Here is a 21,178-nt window from a genome sequence, read left to right as displayed (position 1 = left end):
CTGTGAAATAGGGCCAATCCTTGAAAACAAAGAAAAAGTAACCTAAGAGGGATTTACTCCAAATTCTTGCTCCTTAGACAGAGAATAGACCCCTAATTCTAGTTCAAGTCCCTTTTTCACTAAAACTCTGCCTCTTCTCCTAGTATAATCCTTTGGACTTATCTACTGATGATAAAATCAAACATGGGATGGAGCTATGGGGGTGCCTCTATAATCATCACAAATCTTACCCTATCCCTCAGTAACCAAAATTTCAGAAGGTACTTGTCGGGGTCATATGGACCAAAAGACAGCATTGCATTTCAGAAGTGAGCAGAGATGAGCAGTGTTCAGGGAAATCTCTTGACTCCAGTGGAAAGGAACTGTAGAAATCTGGATTGGACTATGGCTCATCATCAGTCACGTGATGCCTCTTTTGAAACACACACACAGTATTGGGCCAGGTCTGCCAGACCCTAACTAGGACCCCCAGAACTAGAGCTTCTAACCCCTGGCTAAAGAAGAGCAGCCAGGACCAGACTTTGAGATTTGAAATATGCAAATAAAACTGGTCCAAGAGGATCTCTGGGGTTTGAATGAAAGGATTTCCAAAGCTTTAAAGGCCTAGGGCTAGGAGATGCTGTTCTGGTGAGCTCTTAGCAGTCTCCCAGCTTGCATTATGCTCAGAGGTATATTGTTGATGATTGGGTAGGTGTGTTCACCAAGGAGCTCTGCTCTAGAATCACTGACCCATCTGGAAAGGCTCCTTGGGTTCACATAGGGTCACAGGAATTGGCTGGAACCATCTGAGTCCCAAACCCAGGGCGTTTATCCAAAGAAGGGTGGAAGAGGTGCTGTCCAGCTGGCAAAAATCAGGGGGTGTCCGTGAACAATAGAGGCTTCTCCTCTCCACACTCTTCTTTCTTCTGTCTAACAAATAGGTAGATGCTGGAGAGGCAAATATCCTTAAGACCCTCACAAGGGGAGCCTGAAAAAAAAAAAAAAAGGGATTGCAACCCAGTATCAGAGAATGATGACTGAGAGATGTACATGGGGCAGAGGCAATGAGCCCCATCTGTGTTGGTCAAAGACAACAGGCAAAGACTGAGTTGGGTCTTGAAGGATGAGGAGAAGTTTGCCAGTTTGGACAGTGAGCATCCCAAGCACATGGACTATACAGGAACTGAAAAGATTTATTGGAAAATATTTATTTTTGACAAGAAGAGCCCCTACCGTCTCCTCTCCCCGATCCCTTTCCCCAGCTCCCCAACTCTACCCCCTCTGTGCTTGCTCTTCCCCAATTATTTAAATAAACATTTCTATATTTACTAGAAAAATGCTTTTTCAGTGCTGATTTACCATCCTTCAGGGCTTACTCCTTCTGATCCTTTGTCTATTTTTCTATTGCTTGCCTTGTTAATATCTACTTTTACCAATTACTTACATATCCTGGACATGAGTCTTTCGCATCGTGTATTTGTTGCAGACATCTTATCTCACTCTTTTCTTGTCTTTGAACTTGTTTATGATATCTTTGGGGGGGCACACCTGTGGTTCAGAGATCTATTGTTGATGATTAGGTAGGCACGTTCACCAAGGTCGTTCCCTGGCCAGGGATCAAACCGGCACCACAGTAATGACACGCGCCACAGCAGTGACAAAGCTGAATCCTTAACTGCTAGGCCACCAGGAAACTCCTGTTTATGCTTTCTTGGTATCGAGAATTTTAGACACTTCAGATGGTCAAAATTCTTTTCTTAAAAAACGATTCAACTGCCTGTATCTGTTTGAAGAAACACTTCATTAACCTGATGACATAAAAATCTCCTATAATTCACCAATCTCCTATAATGGATTGAAAGGTTTGTTTTCCATTAGGTTTTAATATATCTAGGGTTACATTTGGTATGAGATAGTGATCTGATTGGTTGCTTCCAATTAGAAATCCATTGCACAACATCATTTCTTGAGGGTTTATTCTCCTTTCCCAAATTTGAATCACCTCTTTCACTTTATAGCAAGACCTGACATACATTGAGATGTGGGTTCTCTATTTTACTCCATTGACACTACTGTTATATATCATGTATATGGGGTCATGATATGTGAGAGGGCAAACTTTCCAAATTTGTTCTTTTTCATTATTGCCTTGATTACTTTTAGAACTTTAATCTTCATTCATTTTGAAAGTCAGTTTTGGAGTTTCAAAGCATCCTTTCAGTTTTGTTTTTTTTTTGTTTGTTTGTTTGTTTTTTTGCCATTTCTTGGGCCACTCCCACAGCATATGGAGGTTCCCAGGCTAGGGGTTGAATTGGAGCTGTAGCCGCTGGCTGACGCCAGAGCCACTGCAACGCGGGATCCGAGCCGCGTCTGCAACCTACACCACAGGTCATGGCAACACCGGATCCTAAACCCACTGAGTGAGGCCAGAGATCGAACCTGCAACCTCATGGTTCCTAGTCGGATTCGTTAACCACTAAGCCATGACAGGAACTCCCAGAATTTTTCCTAGAACTGAAGTTATATGTAATCTTATGAGATATTCTTATGCTGTGGAGTCTTTCAGTATATGACCATAACATAATGGTATCACTTCTTTTCTGATCACACAGACATATCATTTCTGGAAATGGGGCAGAGAAAAATAAATTCTTGTAGAGATGGGATACACTCAACCAAAATAAGAATTGGTAGAGATGTGGCACCTTGAAAAGGGAGGCATAAAATCTGCTTTGCACAGATTCATCTTATCTGTAAAATAGTCTGAAATAAAGAAGTAACCATAACTCTTTAGAAGTTAAAATTAAGGTTACAGTGGGAAAATAAAATAAAAAAAAAAGAAGTTAAAATTAAGGTAAATGTGTGCATAAAAAATAAAAAAGTAGTATAAAATGTTTGCAGTACAAAATATCAGAGTAGGAGTTCCTGTTGTGGCTCAGCAGGCCAAGAACCCAACATAGTGTCTGAGGGTGCAGGTTTGATCCCTGGCCTCCCTCAGTGGGTTAAGGATCCAGCATTGCTGCAAGCTCTGGTGTAGGTTGCAGATGTGGCTCAGATCCAATGCTGCTGTGGCTGTGGGGTAGGCCAGCAGCTATAGCTCCAATTAGACTCCCATAGCTTGGGAACTTTCACATGCCACAGGTGAGGCCCTAAAAAGAAAAAAATAAATAAATAAAGTCAGAGTAAAAGGAGCAAACTCTAACCTCAATGATTATTTTTTTTAATTTTTTTATTTTCCCACTGTACAGCAAGGGGGTCAGGTTATCCTTACATGTATACATTACAATTACATTTTTAACCTCAGTGATTATTAGAATGACTACAGAAATGCAGAGCTCAGCTGAAACAAATCCTAAGCGAAAGGCAAGAGGCATCAAAGCTACCAAAGAGTGGGTTGGAATGGAAAAACCTACTATGAAGTCACTGCAACAGGTTGAGTACGAGCACTATGAAAAATGCTTATAAGCTGAATTGAAGCAGTAGAAAGTGAGATCAGTGAAACAGAAATCAATCTTGGGAAATAAAGAAGCCCCTTTCCAAATCTGAAATTCTTTGATTCCATATCTTAGAGAAAGTTTCCCTCTTTTTTCAGTAAAAGGATCCCCCTTTTTTTTTTTTTTTTTTGGCCTCACTTGCAGCATGCAGAAGTTCCCAGGCCAGGTATCGAACCCAGGTCACAATGGTGATAAGGCTGAATCCTTAAGGCTAGGCCATCAGGAAACTCCACTTTTAATAATGAAAGGCTGTATCATTTTTCTTCTTTTATTTATTAGTATGACTAGTTACTTTAGATATTCTCCAATATAGAGCTATAAATATGGTCCTGAAATAAACTCCACCAATTAATTAATTAATATTCTTTTGGATTCCTGCTGGATTCATTTTGTGAATGTTTTATTTAGAGATTTTGAATCTTTATTGACAAAGGAATTGGACTCTTTTTTTGAGGAGAGAGGAGAGGGATTTTGTCTATTTGGACATCTACTTTGTACTAATTTCATTTAAATGAATTGGAATTTTTTTTCTTCTCTAATCAGAGCAACAATATAAATAGAACAACAATAATTATTTCTTAATGATATGAAACTAATCTGAATCTGGTTAGGCCCTTTTTTAAAATTTTTTTAGCGTTAAGAGTGTATGGGATGGTGGTGGGAGGTGGAGTGAAGGGAGTTTTTTTTAACAGAATTTCTCAGAATAGTCTCATGAGGTCTAAGCACCCTTTCAAAATATTTCCAGAGTTAGAAAAGTTAGTTAATGAGCCCAGTGAGAGGATAGGTCAAGTGTAAAATCGTAGAATATGAAGAGAAATGATGCAAGGTCAAGATGCATACCTGATTAAGTCACATCTGCTTTATTTTCCTAGATCAGGAAGTGTGCTGCACCACTGGAATGAAATCTATTACTTTGTGGAACAGTTGGCTCATAAATTCATCAGGTGAGAACCATAACATGTACTTCTCTGTCATGAGTGAAACCAGCCTATGTTCGCTGTTCCGCTAATTACTAACTGCTTTGGGGATGCTTTTTGACTAAGATAGACTCTCGGGTCTTGGAATAGAGACTTGACTTTGTTTTCATCTTTGCCATATGTTAGAATAACTTCTGGCTGCGTGTTTTCAAAAGGACCCCCGTTTGGTTATAAGACCAAGATGTTAAATTTCTCCCTCTCCTGTTGAATAATATCCTTCTAGAAGGATCATTAACATTTTCTTTCCCAGTGCACCCTGCTGGGACACTTGGCTCCATCTAGCTGGGCTTGTGCGTGGAGGCTGTGGTGTGTAAGGTGACCAGCTCATCCCCGTTTGCCCAGAACTTTCTCGGTTTTAGCAGGGAAAGTTTCACATTCTGGGAGTTCTCCTTAGTCCTGGGCAAACCACTGCTGGTGGTCAGCCTGGCTATGTGCCCTAGGAGGTAGAATTCTCTGAGCATTCTCAATACTACTTTCCGAGGGAGGACAGTACCATCTTGAACATAGTTCCTATAAACATTGCAGGAGCCCTGAGGTCCTACTTTCCAGTACGTGGTAGACACTCACTAGTAAAAGAAAGGAGGTCATTTCCTTGGCCCATCCTCCAAGGGCTACCACAAGTGTGAGCACGTTCATGGATATGCTTGAAGCCCAATGTCAAGGTCTTTGGTAAAATTGTTCTGATCATTGTAAATTCTAAAGCAGCTCCACTCCTGCTTGAGGGCCTCTGTGGAGTCTTCCAGCCCATGTGAGTAACCATATACTTCCTCTTTGAATATGTTTTCTTTTATCACAGAAGACCAGGGTCCTCTGAGACCAGGGTCATCACAAATGTGTTCCCTGCAAGTTCAGTTACTGGTCTCAACATGTACCCGCCCCCTTGATTGGAGGGAGAAGTTAAGAGGTGTCCCCTCCATGGTGCCAAACATTGGATACTGCAGCAGGAAGCATCTAAACCCAGAAAAAGGGAAAAAAACAGATGCTGGGAGGAACTGGGGGTGGGGAGAGAGAAGTAGAGGGAAAAGGAGAGAAAAAACCCATGGGTGGTATTAAAAGCAAAATATTTAAGAGAATCATAGACCCTTAGAATCAAAAGGAAAAACTTCCCAAGTTATCCTAAGAGGCATTCCCTAACCCTCAACTTGAATAGCTCTGGTGAGAAACTGCTGCCTTTTGAGGAAACAACCCAATAGATGGACAATTCCAGTTTCCATAAGAGTCTTTTTGTCATTGACCCATGATGTCCTTTCCTACGCTCTCATCCATCTGGAGTGATATAAAACAAACGTGCCTCCAGACACGCAATAGTATCTGCTCCGTCTCTATTTGTTCTAATAGTCTTCTGTTCCCTATAAAAGAGAGGAGTCTCCTGTAAAGGCTTTGAAATTAGGCAAATGTGGATTTGAATCCAAGCTCTGTTGAGCAACCCCAGCAATTTACTTACCTTGGTTGAACCCTAGTTTGCATGTGAAAATTATAAGAGGAAACATGTGCAAAGCAACTAGACTAAGAGTTCCCTTCTGGCTCAGCAGGTTAAGGAGTCGGAATTACTGCTGTGATTCTGGTTATAGCTGTGGTGCAGGTTTGATCCCTGGCCCCTGGCACATGGTAGGCACAGGACAAGATTGGCCATTTCTTTTTCTTAAGGTCCGCATCTGCAGCATATGAAAGTTCCCAGAATAGGGGTCGTATTGGAGCTGCAGCTACCTGCCTATGCCACAACCACAGCAACACCAGATCTGAGCCGTGTCTGCGACCTACACCACAGCTCATGGCAACACCAGATCCTTAACCCACAAAGTGAGGCCAGAGATTGAACCTGCATCCTCATGGATACTAGTCAGGTTCATAACCCCCTGAGCCACAATGGGAACTCCAGGATTGGCTGTTATTATATTATCATGATAATTGTGATCGTTATTATTGGCATTTAGGACATGGTGTCCTGCTGACCCAGCTTTAGGGAGGTAGTGACAGGCGGCATGGTGCCATGGACAGAGAACCCAGGTCTGTTTCAAGAAGCCAATATTCAGTTCCCCAGGTGTTGCTTGGGCTCCTGCCAAATATTAAACACAATGTTAAGGATTTCCAAAGATGCACCAGACACATGGTAATGGATCTGGACTTTATCCTGGAAGCATTCAGACCCCTTAGAGGTTTTATAGCTGATGGATGACAAGATTGAATTTATTTAGATTTTAGGAAAACAATTCTGGAAGCAGTGTGAAGAATGAACTGGAGCAAGGAATGATGGATGATAGGCAAGGTCACCAGCTGGGAAGCAGTTGCACTTGTTAGGGAAAGGGGGGCAGGTTTGAGAAACATTTTAGGAATTGCCATCTATAAGATTTGGGGCCGGGCTGGGTATGGGAGATTATTGCATCATGAAGAAATAGGTTGATGCCATGAAGGTTGTACCAGCTGGCTGCCCAGAGAGAGCCCCACAGGATAGCATTCCAGGAGTGAATCCACTTCAGGCTGACAGTCTTGTTCTTGGAGAACAGAAAAACATGTTTGTCCTCAGCTGAGTGCTGTTCTCTCTTCCAGAGTGTGGATTTTACATTGGCAAGGCTCCCAAGCACTGCCATGTGAAAACCATGCCAATTATTGAGAAGTTCAACTGCCAAGTGGAATAGATATCCCTGTGGTCCATCAGCCCATGCTCTCCTTCTAGGGTAACTTCCTCTGGAAGGCAGGTGGAAATTAAAAGTTGATGGTCATCCTACAGAATGAATCGTATCATCTTAACAGCTAATGGCATCAAATGGCAACTGCCAGAGACATTCTTTGTATTCACTAAAGGATGCAGCAGGCTACAGAGGAGACACTATCAAATATGGTCTTTGGGGATCACCTTTGTATAAAGACAGCATGCAAACCAGTCTTTGAGAGACATGCTTCTTCAGACCGAGCAGAGGGCAATGATGAACTTTCGCTTTCTTGCTTGTCATCCACACTCACTGGGTGGTGGTGTCAGATCCGAAGCAGTCTCCAGGAAGACAAAGCTTGGTCTAGCTTCACTTCAGCTCCTCGCTGAATGCCGGCCTCACTGTGGAGGTGCCCTTTGGGTTATAGATCAGCAGCTGGCTGCCTCGACACAAAGGGAAGGAAGAACAGGGAGGAAGCCTAGAAGCAAAATGGCATTCTGCTGTCTTTGGTTCTGCCCTAATAGAATTGCTTTTCCTTTCCAGCCCACAGCTAAGAATGTCCTTTATTGTCTTCTCTACTCAAGGAACCACCCTAATGAAGCTAACAGAAGACAGGTAAGAATGCCCCAAACGCCTGTCATTTAAAATCCATCTTTTCTTGAGTAGTTCTGATACTTAATCTAAGAGTGCTCTCTTTTCACTGATGCCTTGAACTTTGCACACTGACCCATCTGCTGGTTTACTCTCCAATGTCTTTGGTAGACTTTCTTGGTGGTGGTGAAATTTCATCAATGACTGAATGACATGAAGGGAAATCTTACCTTTGATTGGTGACTCTGTCTGCTAACTTGGAGCAAAATGTTAGCAAACTAGATTCTCGAGGGACTCTAATTTATTTTAGATTTATTTTGTGGATTAAGTAAGGGGTCAGAGAAATAATAGGCATGCTATGAGAGAAGTAAGAACTTGAACTATTATCATCCGTAATTGTTACTAAGACAGGGGATAGAAAGGGAGGCTTTATGGTACCACAAAAATAAAAGAACATTTGAATTCGGTGTGGACAAATGTTGTTGGGTGGGTTAGACCTAGCTTAGCAAAAACATTAATTGGGATTTTAACTTTAGCAAATGAAAACTAGCAGTACCAGAGACATGTCATTTATTCATAGCTAGGATGGTGTACTGGAGATGATGCTTTTCCTGAGTTAATGATCTTTGTCCACTTTTTAAAAATTATTTTTTATTTTTATCTTTATTTTCTTTTTACAACCATACCCACTCATGGCATATGGAAGTTCCCAAGCTGGGCACTGAATCGGAGCTGCAGCTGCTGGCCTATGCCCCAGCCACACAGCGACACCAGATCCCAGTCGCATCTGCTGCCTACGCTGCATCTTGTGGCAATGCAGGATCCTTAACACACTGAGTGAGGCAGGGTTGGAACCCACATCCTCATGGACACAATGTCGGTTTCTTAACCCGCTGAGCCAAAACAGAAAGTCCCACTTTTTAAAAAAGTGGTAGGGTCCACATGAGAGAAGCTCCAGGGCCACTTGTGGACTCTTGGCTGACGTGTTGGAGAAAGGAAGCGGGGAATGGAAAGTACAAGGAGGGCAGGAGGACTTTATTTTGTACCTTTCTTCTAGAAGTGAGAATAAAACTAATGGGATGGAGTAAGGTTTTCTGAAGTTTGCACTCACATCCACATCTGAGCTAGGTCCCATTTTCCTCCATGTCTTTGTTTCCTATCTGTAACAAAAAGAGCACTCTGTACGCTACAGAAGTTTTCAAATTCTGTTGTTCCTTCAGCAGTATCTGTTATATGGACGCCTGCCATTTGAGATGCATAGAAACCCCTTTTGAAATACAGGATTCTTACTCGTTATTAATGGGAGGAGAAATTGCAGCCTTACCATGTCCCTAAGAATACAGAGCAGAACGCTCTTAGATGCAGGCTGCCCATTCTTTCTATTTTGTGTGCTCCTGCTCACAGCCTCTGGGAAGCTGAAGAGGTGGAGGGAGGTCACAGATTTATAAACACCCCTCTGACCCATTTCAGTTATCCTAGTTCAAATCAGTCGTTTGAATCTTGCTTTGAATCTAGTTTCTGTGTGTCTTAACTTTACTATTTTTCGTTTCCTGTGCCAAGGGGAAAACTGAGGTTAGACCCTCCACTTTGCTGGAAGCAGAATTTAATATTTAAGGGCTGAATATGCATCCTATAAGAGCCAGAAATACCTTGCTAAAGGCTGTGTGGGTTTCATGTGGTGACTGCTTGGCCTAACCAATGGATTGGTTGGCAAAGCATGACACAGTCCCCTGACACACCTCCAACCTTGTCAGCCTAGGGAAAGATGTGGGCAAGCCCTGTCTCTTTAAGATACTTTCTCATGAGATTGGCTAAAAGAATTAGGCTCTCAGAACTTCCAAATTGCTACTATTTTTGAAATATACAACTTGCAGCATTTTAGTTGGTCAAGGGAGTTTTTACATTTTTCTTTATCTCATTTCTTCTTTACTATATCCCTGTAAGGCAGTAAAAGATGCATTATACCTGTGTAATAATTGAGAAAACTTATAGAATTTTTTAAAAAACTTGTTCAAAAACAAGATTTGAGTTAGCAGAGACTCTCATATCAACAAGAGCAAAAGATTTAGGATAAATCAAAAGAAATAATATCAAAGGTATATTTGCATCCAGTTTTTCGGATCAAATCCACACAGGAAAATAGTGGGAAGGTTGAAGAAATAGAATGGAAAATAAATGTGTTATACCAAGAAGTAGCAAAGGAGTTATAATTAGACTAATAATGTGTAACATTTGTATCTTTTATTTGCTAAGCACTCTATATATCATATTTATATCCATATAGCAATTATTACTTCAGTTTCTAATGTGGTCTCTGTGGTCATTTGATTTATTGTTCCATATGTGAAGTGTCATTTTTCATTAACTGCTTTCAAGGTTTTTTTCTTTTCTTTTCTTTTCTTTTCTTTTTTTTTTTTTTTGTCTTTTTGTCTCATTAGGGCTGCACGCACCCACAGCATATGGAGGTTCCCAGGCTAGGGGTCCAAACGGAGCTGCAGCCACCAGCCTGCACCACAGCCACAGCAACGCCAGATCTGAGCTGTGTCTGTGACCTACACCACAGCTCACAGCAACGCTGGATCCTTAACCCACTGAGTGAGGCCAGGAATCCAATCCACAACCTCATGGTTCCTAGTCTGACTCATCTCTGCTGCACCATGACGGGAACTCCCAAGGTTTTTTTCTTTATCTCTAGTTCTGAGAAGTTTGGTTAAGATGTGTCTGCCATGGTTTTTGTGGGGTTTTTGGTTGTTGTTGTTGTTGTTTTGAGTTTATCCTATTTTGGCTATGCTGAACCTCTTGAATCTATAAATTTATATCCTCCCCCAAATTTGGGGGATTTATGGATGTTACTTTTCAAATATTTTTTTCTGCACCAGTCATTTTCTTCTCTCCTTCTGGGACCTTAGTGACACAAATGTTAGACATTTTGATATTCTTCCATATGTCCCTGAAGTGTTTTGTTTGTTTGTTTGTTTTTGCAATCTTTCTTCTTTCTGTTCTTTATACTAGATCATTTCTGTTCTATCATCATGTTGACCAACTCTTTCCTCTGTCATCTCCATTCTGCTGTTGAACTCATCTACTGAATTTTTTTTTTTTTTTTTTTTTGGCTGCATCTGCAGCATATGGAAGTTCCTGGGCCAGGGATCAAACCTATGTGTCAGCTGCAACCCAAGCTGCTACAGGAAAAATGCTGGACCCTTAACCCACTGCGCCATAGCAGAAACTCATCATCTACTGAATTTCTTATTAGAGATATTGTCTTTTTCAGTCCTAAAATATCTATTTGGTTCTTTTTAAAATTTTGTTTTTCTATGCTGAGAACATCCTTCTTTCCATTTATTTCAAGTGTGTTGATCTTTACCTTATGGAGCACAGTTATTATATCTTCTCCTGTATAATAACTGCATTTGCTTTAATTGATAATTCCAATAGCTCAGGATTGGCATCTTAATTGTCTTCTCTCTTGAGAAATGGTCACATTTTCTAAGTGATTTGTATGTCAATCAATTGTAGATTATATTTAAAATTTTTTAATATGCTGTTGAGACTCTGAGTCATATTCAAATCCTCTAAAGAATATTGATTTGTTTGTTTGTGTTAGTAGGCAATCACCCTGGCTAGGTTCAGATCATGAGTTCTGTCCCTTCTCTGAGTGGTGGTTTTTATTTTAGTTCTGTGTTCAAAGTCTTTGCTAAGCTGCTTTGGGCCTGTCTTGCACATGTGTAGTTCAGAGATGAGCCTGGGACTTATACAGCTGCATACACAGGATTAGAGGGATCCCCTTTTCTAGCTCTCTTCTCTCCAGGATTCCCCACACACTATGTTTCCCGCTTGAGCTCCCCCACCCCGCACCTTTCCAAGTCCTTTAGCAAGAAAAATGGAGTTTCTCTTTGAGTTTTGGTCACCACATTGCTATGTGCAGTCCTGTGCTGGTGCCACCCTTGGAGCAAAGCCCAGGGTAATAAAAGAGAAATAGAAATGGGATTCCCTCCACATTCTTTGAACCACAGGGACCCCTTTTCCCAGTGGCCAGAAATATGGGGGCTTTCTTAGCTTTTAGGTGACAACCCAGGCTATTGCCATGTGACTGAGGCCCACCCTCAGATTAAAGCCATGAGAGAACCGAAGAAAAAAAATGTGGAATTGAACGTCCTGTGGGTTATTTCTCCAGATTTTAACTCTCTAATCCACCTGCCTTTTCTTTTCAGAGTCATATTGTGTTTTTTTGTTTTTTTTTTTTGATTAGACTTTTTATTATAATCAACAGAAGAGATAGCCTATAGCAAGTTTACTCCATCTTGCTTGCTATTACTTCAGTTCTAAATATAAAGACACTGAGATTCAGAGGGCTTAGATAACTTGCTAAGGTCAAATAATTAAAATGGCAGAACTGGTATTCTGATTCTGGATTCAGTCCAGTACATGTGCTTTGCATTATATCATTGCTCTTCCAAGATTTCTTAGCTTCATCAGTTTGCAAAACAATTGACAAACTGTAACACATTTTTTAGGGTTCTTCATTAGCATAATAAAGGATTAAGGTTAAGTTAAATACTATTAGAATAAATTAGCTTAGTGTTAACAACTGTGCATGATTCCCTAAAAACTCCCTAGATAGTTTTTTTCCTGATCTTAATTGAAATACTTCAAATGTTTCATCATTTGGAAATGAGATCATGTCAAGGAAGTCCAATTCTTCCTTTAAAACAAACCAGAAATACATATTCAACTTAATCAAATGCATTTTTGGTATCTATTGAGGTCATACATTTTTCTTTGGCATACTAATACAGTGAAATGCATTAAAAAGACATTTTAATATTGGGCCATTCTTGCATTTCTAATTACACTTGGTTGTGATATATTATTATTTTAATGTAGAGCTGAATTTTGTTTTTTGTACTTCATTCTAGAAATTTAGTGTCAGTATTCATAACTATGATTGGGCTGCTATTGTCCTCTTTATGACTATCCATACTTATAGTATTTTTAATTTTTTATATTTAGATTATGATTTCTAGAATTAATCTGATATAAGGTATAAAACCAAGATCCACCTTTTTTCTCCAAGTCTTCAGCCAGTTTTCCAACACCATTTGCTGCATAATCTTTTACTACCAATTTGAAAAGTTAAACTTTTTTCGTAGACCTGGGTCTATTACTGGGTATTCTATTCTGATGCACTGCATTTCTCTCTGTTCTTATGCTAGTACCAAATTATTTTAATTAGTTTTAACATCTGGAAGACAAGTCTTTCCTTAATTCTAATCCTGGGTGAAAAAAATCTTCCTGGTCTTTAGTGGTTTTTTTCCCCTACAATATACATTTTAAATACATTTTTTTATGTTCCAAAATATTCCCAGGTTTGCACTTGAATTGTATGAAGAGTACAGAATAACTATAACAAAATTTCATTACATTTTACTATATCAATTTTCTTACTTAAGGATATGTCATTTCACTTTTATGTCCTTCAGTGAGGTTTCGATACATTCTTCAGATCAGTCTCATACAGTGGTTGTTAAGTTTATTCCTAGGAATAAACATTTTAAAGTTTTGCTTCCAGGAGTTTCCAGCGTGGCACAGTGGAAACAAATCCAACTGGGAACCATGAGGTCACGGGTTCGATCCCTGGCCTCGCTCAGTGGGTTAAGGATCCGGCATTGATGTGAGCTGTGGTGTAGGTCGCAGACGCAGCTCGGATCTGGCATTGCTATGGCTGTGGTGTAGGCTGTGGTGTAGCTATAGCTTGGATTAAACCCCTAGCCTGGGAACCTCCATGTGCTGTGGGTGCAGCCCTAAAAAAAAATGCCAAAAAAAAAATTTTGCTTCCATTGTGAATGAATTATTTTTCTGCTGTATTTTCCAAATTATCATTCACTATAATTTGGAGACCATGGGCTTTTATTGAACTCCATAAAATTATTTTTAAAAATTTGCAAGTTGGAAAGATTGTAATTTGCAGCAAAAGAGGCTTATGACCCCCAAACAGCTAAGAAGTACTGGTTTGAGGGAAACTATTGCCTTGCAGATTTGCTTCTTATCTTATCATTTCAATGAAACATTTTATTAATTCTAATACTTTCAATTAATTTTGGAATGGTTTTCTAGTATGATGGTTGTTATTGATAATTATATAACTTCTGTCCTCCTTTCTAATTTATATATACATAGCTATTATATTTTCTTGAGTATCTTGGGCTGTTTGTTTTTTTGATATTGAATTATATGGGCTGTTAATATATTTTGGATATTAACCTGTTGTCAGTCACATCATTTGCAAATACTTCCTCCCATTCCATAGGTTGTCTTTTCAATTCACTGATGGTTTCCTTTGCTATGCAAAAGCTTTTAAGTTTGATTAGGTCCCTTTTGTTTATTTTTGCTTTATTTTTTTAACTTGGGAGGTTGATCTAAGGAAATATTGCTACAATTTATGTCTGAGGATGTTTTGCCTAGGAGTTTAATGGTGTCATGTTATTTAGGTCTTTAAACCATTTTGAGTTTAGTTTTATATATGGTGTGTCTTCTTGGGTATCTAATTACATTGGCTAAAATTTTCAAATTTTAATAGACATGTTTCACAACTGTATGTTTTATTGGATATTGACTTCATAGAAATGTTTTTGTCTATTATATTGAGGAATGATTCTTCAATTGCAAGTTCATTAAAACATTTTTATCTGAATAAATGTTAAGTTTTATTAAATGACCTTTTGTCATAGCAAGATAATTGCATCTTTCTTCTTTAATTTCCTTTCCCCTGTCTATGTGAAAATTTTAAATCAAAAAAGTTCCTGATGAGAAATTAACCTTGCATTCCTGAAATAAATGTTTTTCATCATGGTTTGCTCTTTTGTTATATTTCTGGATTTGACTTAGTACAAATCTGAAGATACTACTTATTGATACTTTACATTAAGAATATTCAAGTTATTTCATACTGTCTTTGTTAGGCTTGGACTAAACAGATCATGAAAACTTAGAGAAATGAATTGGCAGACTTTTCATATTTTATGGAGTACCTCAACTAATACAGAAAGTGTATGTTTGTTCAATATTTGATAGAACTTGGAGGAACTCTAAGGGTAAATCATCTTAAAGAAGTTATTTGACAATTACTTCAGAATCTTGTATGACTATTGTTATTATCATATTTTCTACCTTGAGAAGAGGTAGAAATTACCAGTGTATTGATATTTTAATTTCATAACATACCTTTTTAATTTAAAAAAATCTCTTCTGTATCCAGAGTTATGTCCTTTTTCCAACATTCATGTAAAGATATTCTTGTTGTCTCTTATTTCCCCATTCAAATTACTCAATGAATTCTTTCTTAGATTTATTCATCAGTTCTCTTTTGTATATTTGTTTTGTTTTATGATGTTATTTTATTATTTCATTGTTATTAATTCCTTCCTTTGGCTTATCTTCTGTTTAATCTCTTTTTCTGAATTGAAATCATTATATTTTATTATTTCTTGTTCAATAATAAAAGCTATTATGAATATAAATTATCCTCTAAATCTAATCCTTATTGAATTTCATATGCTCTGACATGTAGGTGTTCTCATTGTTGTTAATTTCTAAATAGTTTATATTTATAATTTTAGATTTTATTTTAAATTATTTATAAAGTATTTCACAGTTTCCACATGATTTTGGGGTTTTTATATTTTTCTAAATTTCTAGACCCACTGCATTTTTTCAGAAAATGTTGTTTATGTAATTTCTACTTTTTAAATGCATTAATTTTTGTTGGCAGACTAATATATGAGTACACTGTACTTATCACTCATGGACATTAGAAAATATGTATACTTGGATCAATATATTGATTAAATATTTTAATTTTTGTTTACTTAATCTGTAAAGATGGAAATATATTTTAAAACTTTCCGCCATGACTGCTTTATCTGAATTTCCAACCATTGCCTTATAATTTATACCATATTATTTACCTCACATGTGTTTTTATTATGGAACATCTTCCTTTCTTTATTTCTTTCTTTCCTTTTTTTTTTTTTCCTTTTTTCTTTTTTCTTTTTTTTTTTTTTTGGCCTAGCCCAGGGCATGTAGAAATTCTAGGGCAGGAATTTAACCCACACCATAGCAGCTACCCAGGCTGCTGCAATAGTGACAATGCTAGATCCTTAAACCACTGTGCCACAAGAGAACTCCTGGAATACAGTTCTAATCAACATAAAATAAACTTTGTCACCTTTATGCTTTTTAAGTCTTTGTCCAAAAATATTATAACTTAATTTTTTTTGTATTTCTTGCTATATTTTTGTTCATCCATTTATTTACCCTTCTTTAATATTTTAACATCCCACCAAAAAGTATAATTTGAAAGAGTATAATTTAATTATTATTTTAGTAACAGTTCTCAATGAATGCTTATCTTTATAATGGCAAGAGTTGAGTCGTCTGCTTATTCTCCTTGCTCCATTTATTAAGAAATATTTGCATTATGTTTCATAAACACACACATACACATATTTCCTTTCCAGTAATTTGAAGATTTTTTTTTATTTTATTTTTGAAATTTCTCACTTAGCCGAGTCTTTCTTCAGGGTAAATATTTTTCTGAGGAGTTTGTGAATATTAAGTTGTCACAATTTATTTGAGAATTGTTATTATTCATCTCCAGGTAATTATTTTAATTGAATATAAAGTTCTTATATCCTAAATATACTTCTCCACCTCCTTTCCAATACTTGTTATGTCTTGCTCTTTTGATAATAGCCATTCTAACAGGCATAAAGTGATATTTCACTATGATTTTAACTTGCAGTTCCCTAATAATTAGTGATGCTGAACATCTCTTCATATGCCTGTTGGCTATCTGTATGTCTTCTTGGGAAAAATGTCTCTTCAGTCCCTCTGCCTGTTTTTAAATTGGGTAATTTGTTTTTGTTGTTGTTGTTGGGTTGTATGAGTTCTTTATATATTTTGAATATTGACCTCATCAGATATGGAGCTTTTTAGTTTGATGTAGTCCCATTTGTTGGGTTTTATTTTTGCCTCCTTTGTCAGCAGATACACATCTAGAAAGATATCGCTAAGACTAATGGCAAAGAGCATACTGCCTATGTTTTCTTCTAGGAGTTTTATGGTTTCAGGTCTTACATCCAAGTCATTAATCTATTTAACCTGTTTTTTTTCCCTTTTGTAACAGCCATCCCAATGGGTATGAAATGGTGTCTCATTGTAGTTTTTATTTGTATTTGTATTGGTAATGTTGAACATCTTTTCATGTGCTTATTGGCACATTTTTATACCTTCTTTGGAGAAATGTCTGTTCAAGTCCTTTGCCCATATTTTAATTGGTTTGTTTTTTATTGGTGGTGTTGTTGAGTTCTAAGAGTTCTTTATTATTCTGGATATTAATCCCTTATTAAATATATGATTTGCAAATATTTTCTCCCATTCTGTGGGTTATCTTCTCACCCTGTCGATAATGTCTTTTGATGCACAAAACTGTTTAATTTTGATGAATATGATTCATCTGTTTTTTCCTTCTATTGCCTATGCTTTTGGTTTTATATTCCAGGAAATCACTGCCAAATCCAATGTCATTAGCTCTTACATTTAGGTACTTGATCCATTTTGAATTAATTTTTGCTTATGAAAGGGTCTAATTTTGAAAGTAAGGGTCTAATTTCATTCTATTGGAAATAGATATCTAGTTTTCCCAGCATCATTTGTTGAAAACACCATATTTCCCCCATTAAATGGTTGATAATCTTGTTTAAAATCTCTTGGATATATATGCAAAGTTTTCTTTCTGGGTCCTCAGTTCTATTCCATTGGTCTATGCATCTGTCCTTATACTGGGACCATGCTGCTTTGATTACTGTGGCTTTGTAGCAAGTTTTGAAATCAGGAAATATGGATCTTCCAACTTCTGTTCTTTTTCAAGATTATTTTGGCTATTTAGGTTCCCTTGAGATTTCATATGAATTTTAGGATAAGTTTTTCTGTTTCTGCAAAAAATGTCATTGGAGTTTTGGCAGAATCCGTAGATCATTTTGGGTAGAATTGTCATATCAACAGTGCTGTCTTCTGATCCATAAACATAGGCTATCTTCCATTTATTTACACCTTTTTTTTTTTTTTTTTTTTTTTGTCTTTTTAGGGCCGCACCCGTGGCATATGGAGATTCCCAAGCTAGGGGTCGAATCAGAACTGCAGCCACTGACCTACACCACAGCCACAGCAATGTGGGATTTGACCCACATCTGTGACCTACACTACAGCACATGGCAATGCCAGATCCTTAACCCACTGAGCTAGGCCAGGGATCAAATCTGCATTCTTATGGTACTAGTTGAGTTCGTTAACCACTGAGCCATGACAAGAACTCCACCATTGTATGTTTTTAAATGACAAGTAATATCTTTCAACCCTATGAATGTTTTTCTGACCCTTAATTTTTCCTTTTGTGTTTGTGTATGTAGAGCACTATTATTATGTTAGAGATGGTATATGCTCATCATGAGTAAGAATTAGAATTGTTTTTTGTGTTACCTTGTTTCCTATATGAATTTGTTTCAAAGGGGAAATATCCTCAATTTTTTAAGCTGGTCTTCTTTTCATCTTATGAGATTTTACTTAATATAGTGACTCAAAATAAGAGCAACTAGGTTTTACAGTATTGGGATTTGGGATGAGTTCTGTCAGAGACCATGTAAAGCTTTGTTGAAAATGTGAAGCTCAAAGGGAAAAAAGATGGGAAAATGTATATATAAGTGTAACTTTTTCTTGAAAAAGGTAGAGACCCAGTAGTATATCCAAGGGAAGGAAGACACTTAAGCCAAAGGAAAATGGTCAGGTGCAGATGTTGGATCACTGTGTTAAGAACCTATCCCACCACCAACCACAGGCTTTTCTCCCAATGTCATGGAATTCCAGGCTGGTAGGTCCTTCCCTCGCCTTGGTCAGAGAAGCTCCACTTCTTGTAGGAATTTTTCCAAGTGTCTGGCATATGTATGGCACCCTTACCAATTTTCCGTCAGTGAAAACCATTTTCTCCTGTCATACTAGTTTAGCTGCTTTTATAGCATTTTGGAAAGAAAAGGAGAGTTTAAAATGTGTTGACCCAGATCACTATTTTTAACTGGAAATTTCACCTTTCTTCTAAACTTTAGAAGATGAAAAAACAAAGCATAACAAAACAACTATGAGTCAAAGAATTATGATATCTTATCCATTTCCCTGGCCTCACTTCACTGCTGAGAAAATTGTTCTCAGAGAGACTGAATTATTTGCCTAAATTCATATAAGTAGTCAGTGGCAGTAGACTTTTTTTTTTACTCACAAAATTAAAATTTTTAAATCCAGCGTTTTTTTTTTCTACTACATTACATAAGCCACCCAATTCACTGCATCTGTATACATGTTGCTATGTTTTGTTTCTTATCTGTGAAATACTTAAATGGTAGCAACCACTGTGTATATGTGCAAATGCATAAAAACATATGAATTTGTATGTGTTTAGATATTGTATATATATACATATATATATTCTTTTATTAATGGCTTATCATGTATCAATAGCTTAGATTACTTTTTTCAACTTTAATAATAGAAAATGATAAAACTATCTTGTAAGAGTGTTATGGGAATTATATTATGTATTATATGTTTTATATAAGTGAAGATGCTGAGTCAGAAGGCTCAAGGCCACTATACCATAAAAATATAGGAACTTGGATTTCATCCCAGGCATCATGGCCCCAATGTCCACACTCCCAATCACTATACTACACAATTTCCCACAATTTTACTATTGTATATGGTTTTAAATTAAAAACAAACCTAATCATACACAATTCACCCTCTGACTTCTTCCAGAAGGCAGCTCCCTAAAAGCATATGCCCTCTGTGCAATTTAGCTTTGTGGTCTTTTATCGCCATCAGCTTGGAAATCCTCTTCACAAAGAGGTAGAGAGGTGGGATCAGCATTTTGCAGAGGGGTTCAAGAGGTTAAGCATTTTACTTATTGCTTAAGGAGTCGAGGTGAAAGCCAAGAACACTTGGCTCAAACTGCTGAGTGGAAACCAAGAGACCACACTTCTCTGTCCCTTTCAGTCAGCCTTGGGTTTGGTTAAGAGTGTGGTTTTGCCATTAGTATCACAGGGGAAAATGACATCTTCTGGACCCATCACTTGATTCCTGGAGCAGTGTGATTATAGGCTGTCTTTACCAAGAGACATAGTTCTCAAAGCCTTTTCTAAATTTAAAAATAAAAGAGAAAAAGAATTTTCAGAGAGTTTGTACTTGAAAGCACCTGGATTTATTCCATTTTTAGTCCTGCTCATTTAGGTACAACAAGATTTGATGGCAAAATTAAGAGAAGTAGAGGGGAACATTTATTCATTCTCTTGTCCCTTTGACTGAGAGATATCATGGGGTCTAAGTCCATGATAAATGCCTTTACCTTTCTGTGCCTCTGTTTTTTCATCTGTAAAATGAATACAATGATCAGCTCCTACCTTGAAGAACCATTGGAAGGATTAGCAATATGACGCATATGGTAAATGGCATGTTGTTACTTTGTGCTTGTTGCTGGGGGGTTGACAAAGAGCTAAGGGAACAGCCCAAATCCTTCTGGACACACCCTACTCAAATCATCAGAGCATATTCAAGAATAATTCAAAGAGTGAGTCCCCAGCTCTCCCTGCCTCACATCCTTCTCTGAAGTTTTTAACGTTGGCCAGTCTATCCCTGTATAGAGGGATACAGGTAGAAAAGACTGATTCAGCATGAAGCCAGATAAAAGTTATTATTTCCTTTTTCTAATAATTCTAGGGAGACTTCCTCCACACAGTGCACACAGGCAGTGTCTCTAGAGGAAGTGTGTCTAAGGGCTTCTCATACTGAGTCTCAATGATGGAAAAAAAAGATTCCCCCTTGAAGGAGTTCAGTAGGTATGGGAACAGACTGACATGTGAGAGTAAAGTGGTCCAGCACTTCTCACACTCCCTGGAGGAACCCCCATTAGTAGAAGAAAGTAAAGACATACTCCTGGGGTCCTAGGGTAGATTTTGAATTGACTCATTGAAAGCAGGAAGTCTTTAACATCTTTTTATTTTAAAAAAGACATGTGCATTTGTCTTCTTTTTCATAATATAGCAATGTTTGATTATAAAAATCATCTTGAGTTCTTTCTTAAATTTTGGAGTATAATTTACACTCCAGGGAAAAAAATTATATGTAAACACCACCACTGGCCAACATCACACCTGTCCATCACCTTTTAGCCCCTTGACCTCCAGGGTGGGGACTTGAGTGCCACCTTTGATAGGCTCAGAATGCCTCCTTCATGAACTGTAGTGGTTCGGACTTTGCTACTCACTCTCAACAAGTTTTAAAAATTTTTTATTGAGGTATATTGATTTATATATTGTGATAACTTCTTCTGTACAATAAAGTGATTAAGTTATACATATACAGACATCCATTCTTTTTCAGATTA

At 37.7% G+C, this 21,178-nt stretch overlaps 1 protein-coding gene across 1 annotated transcript in view; it reads left to right on the top strand.

Annotated features, from left to right (window-relative positions):
- The window catches only part of ANTXR1 (anthrax toxin receptor 1), a 240,636-nt gene that overhangs the window by 20,822 nt on the left and 198,636 nt on the right, over window positions 1–21,178 (top strand). Inside the window, exons 2-3 of the mRNA XM_003125066.6 lie at window positions 4,346–4,417; window positions 7,642–7,713. Coding sequence (XP_003125114.3) covers window positions 4,346–4,417; window positions 7,642–7,713 — 144 coding nt within the window. The remainder of the gene's footprint in view (window positions 1–4,345; window positions 4,418–7,641; window positions 7,714–21,178) is intronic.

Source organism: Sus scrofa, chromosome 3, assembly GCF_000003025.6.
Source record: "Sus scrofa isolate TJ Tabasco breed Duroc chromosome 3, Sscrofa11.1, whole genome shotgun sequence".
Classification (NCBI taxonomy): domain Eukaryota; kingdom Metazoa; phylum Chordata; class Mammalia; order Artiodactyla; family Suidae; genus Sus; species Sus scrofa.
Note: the sequence above shows the minus strand (reverse complement) of the source record. Positions and strands in the feature narration are given on the sequence as shown.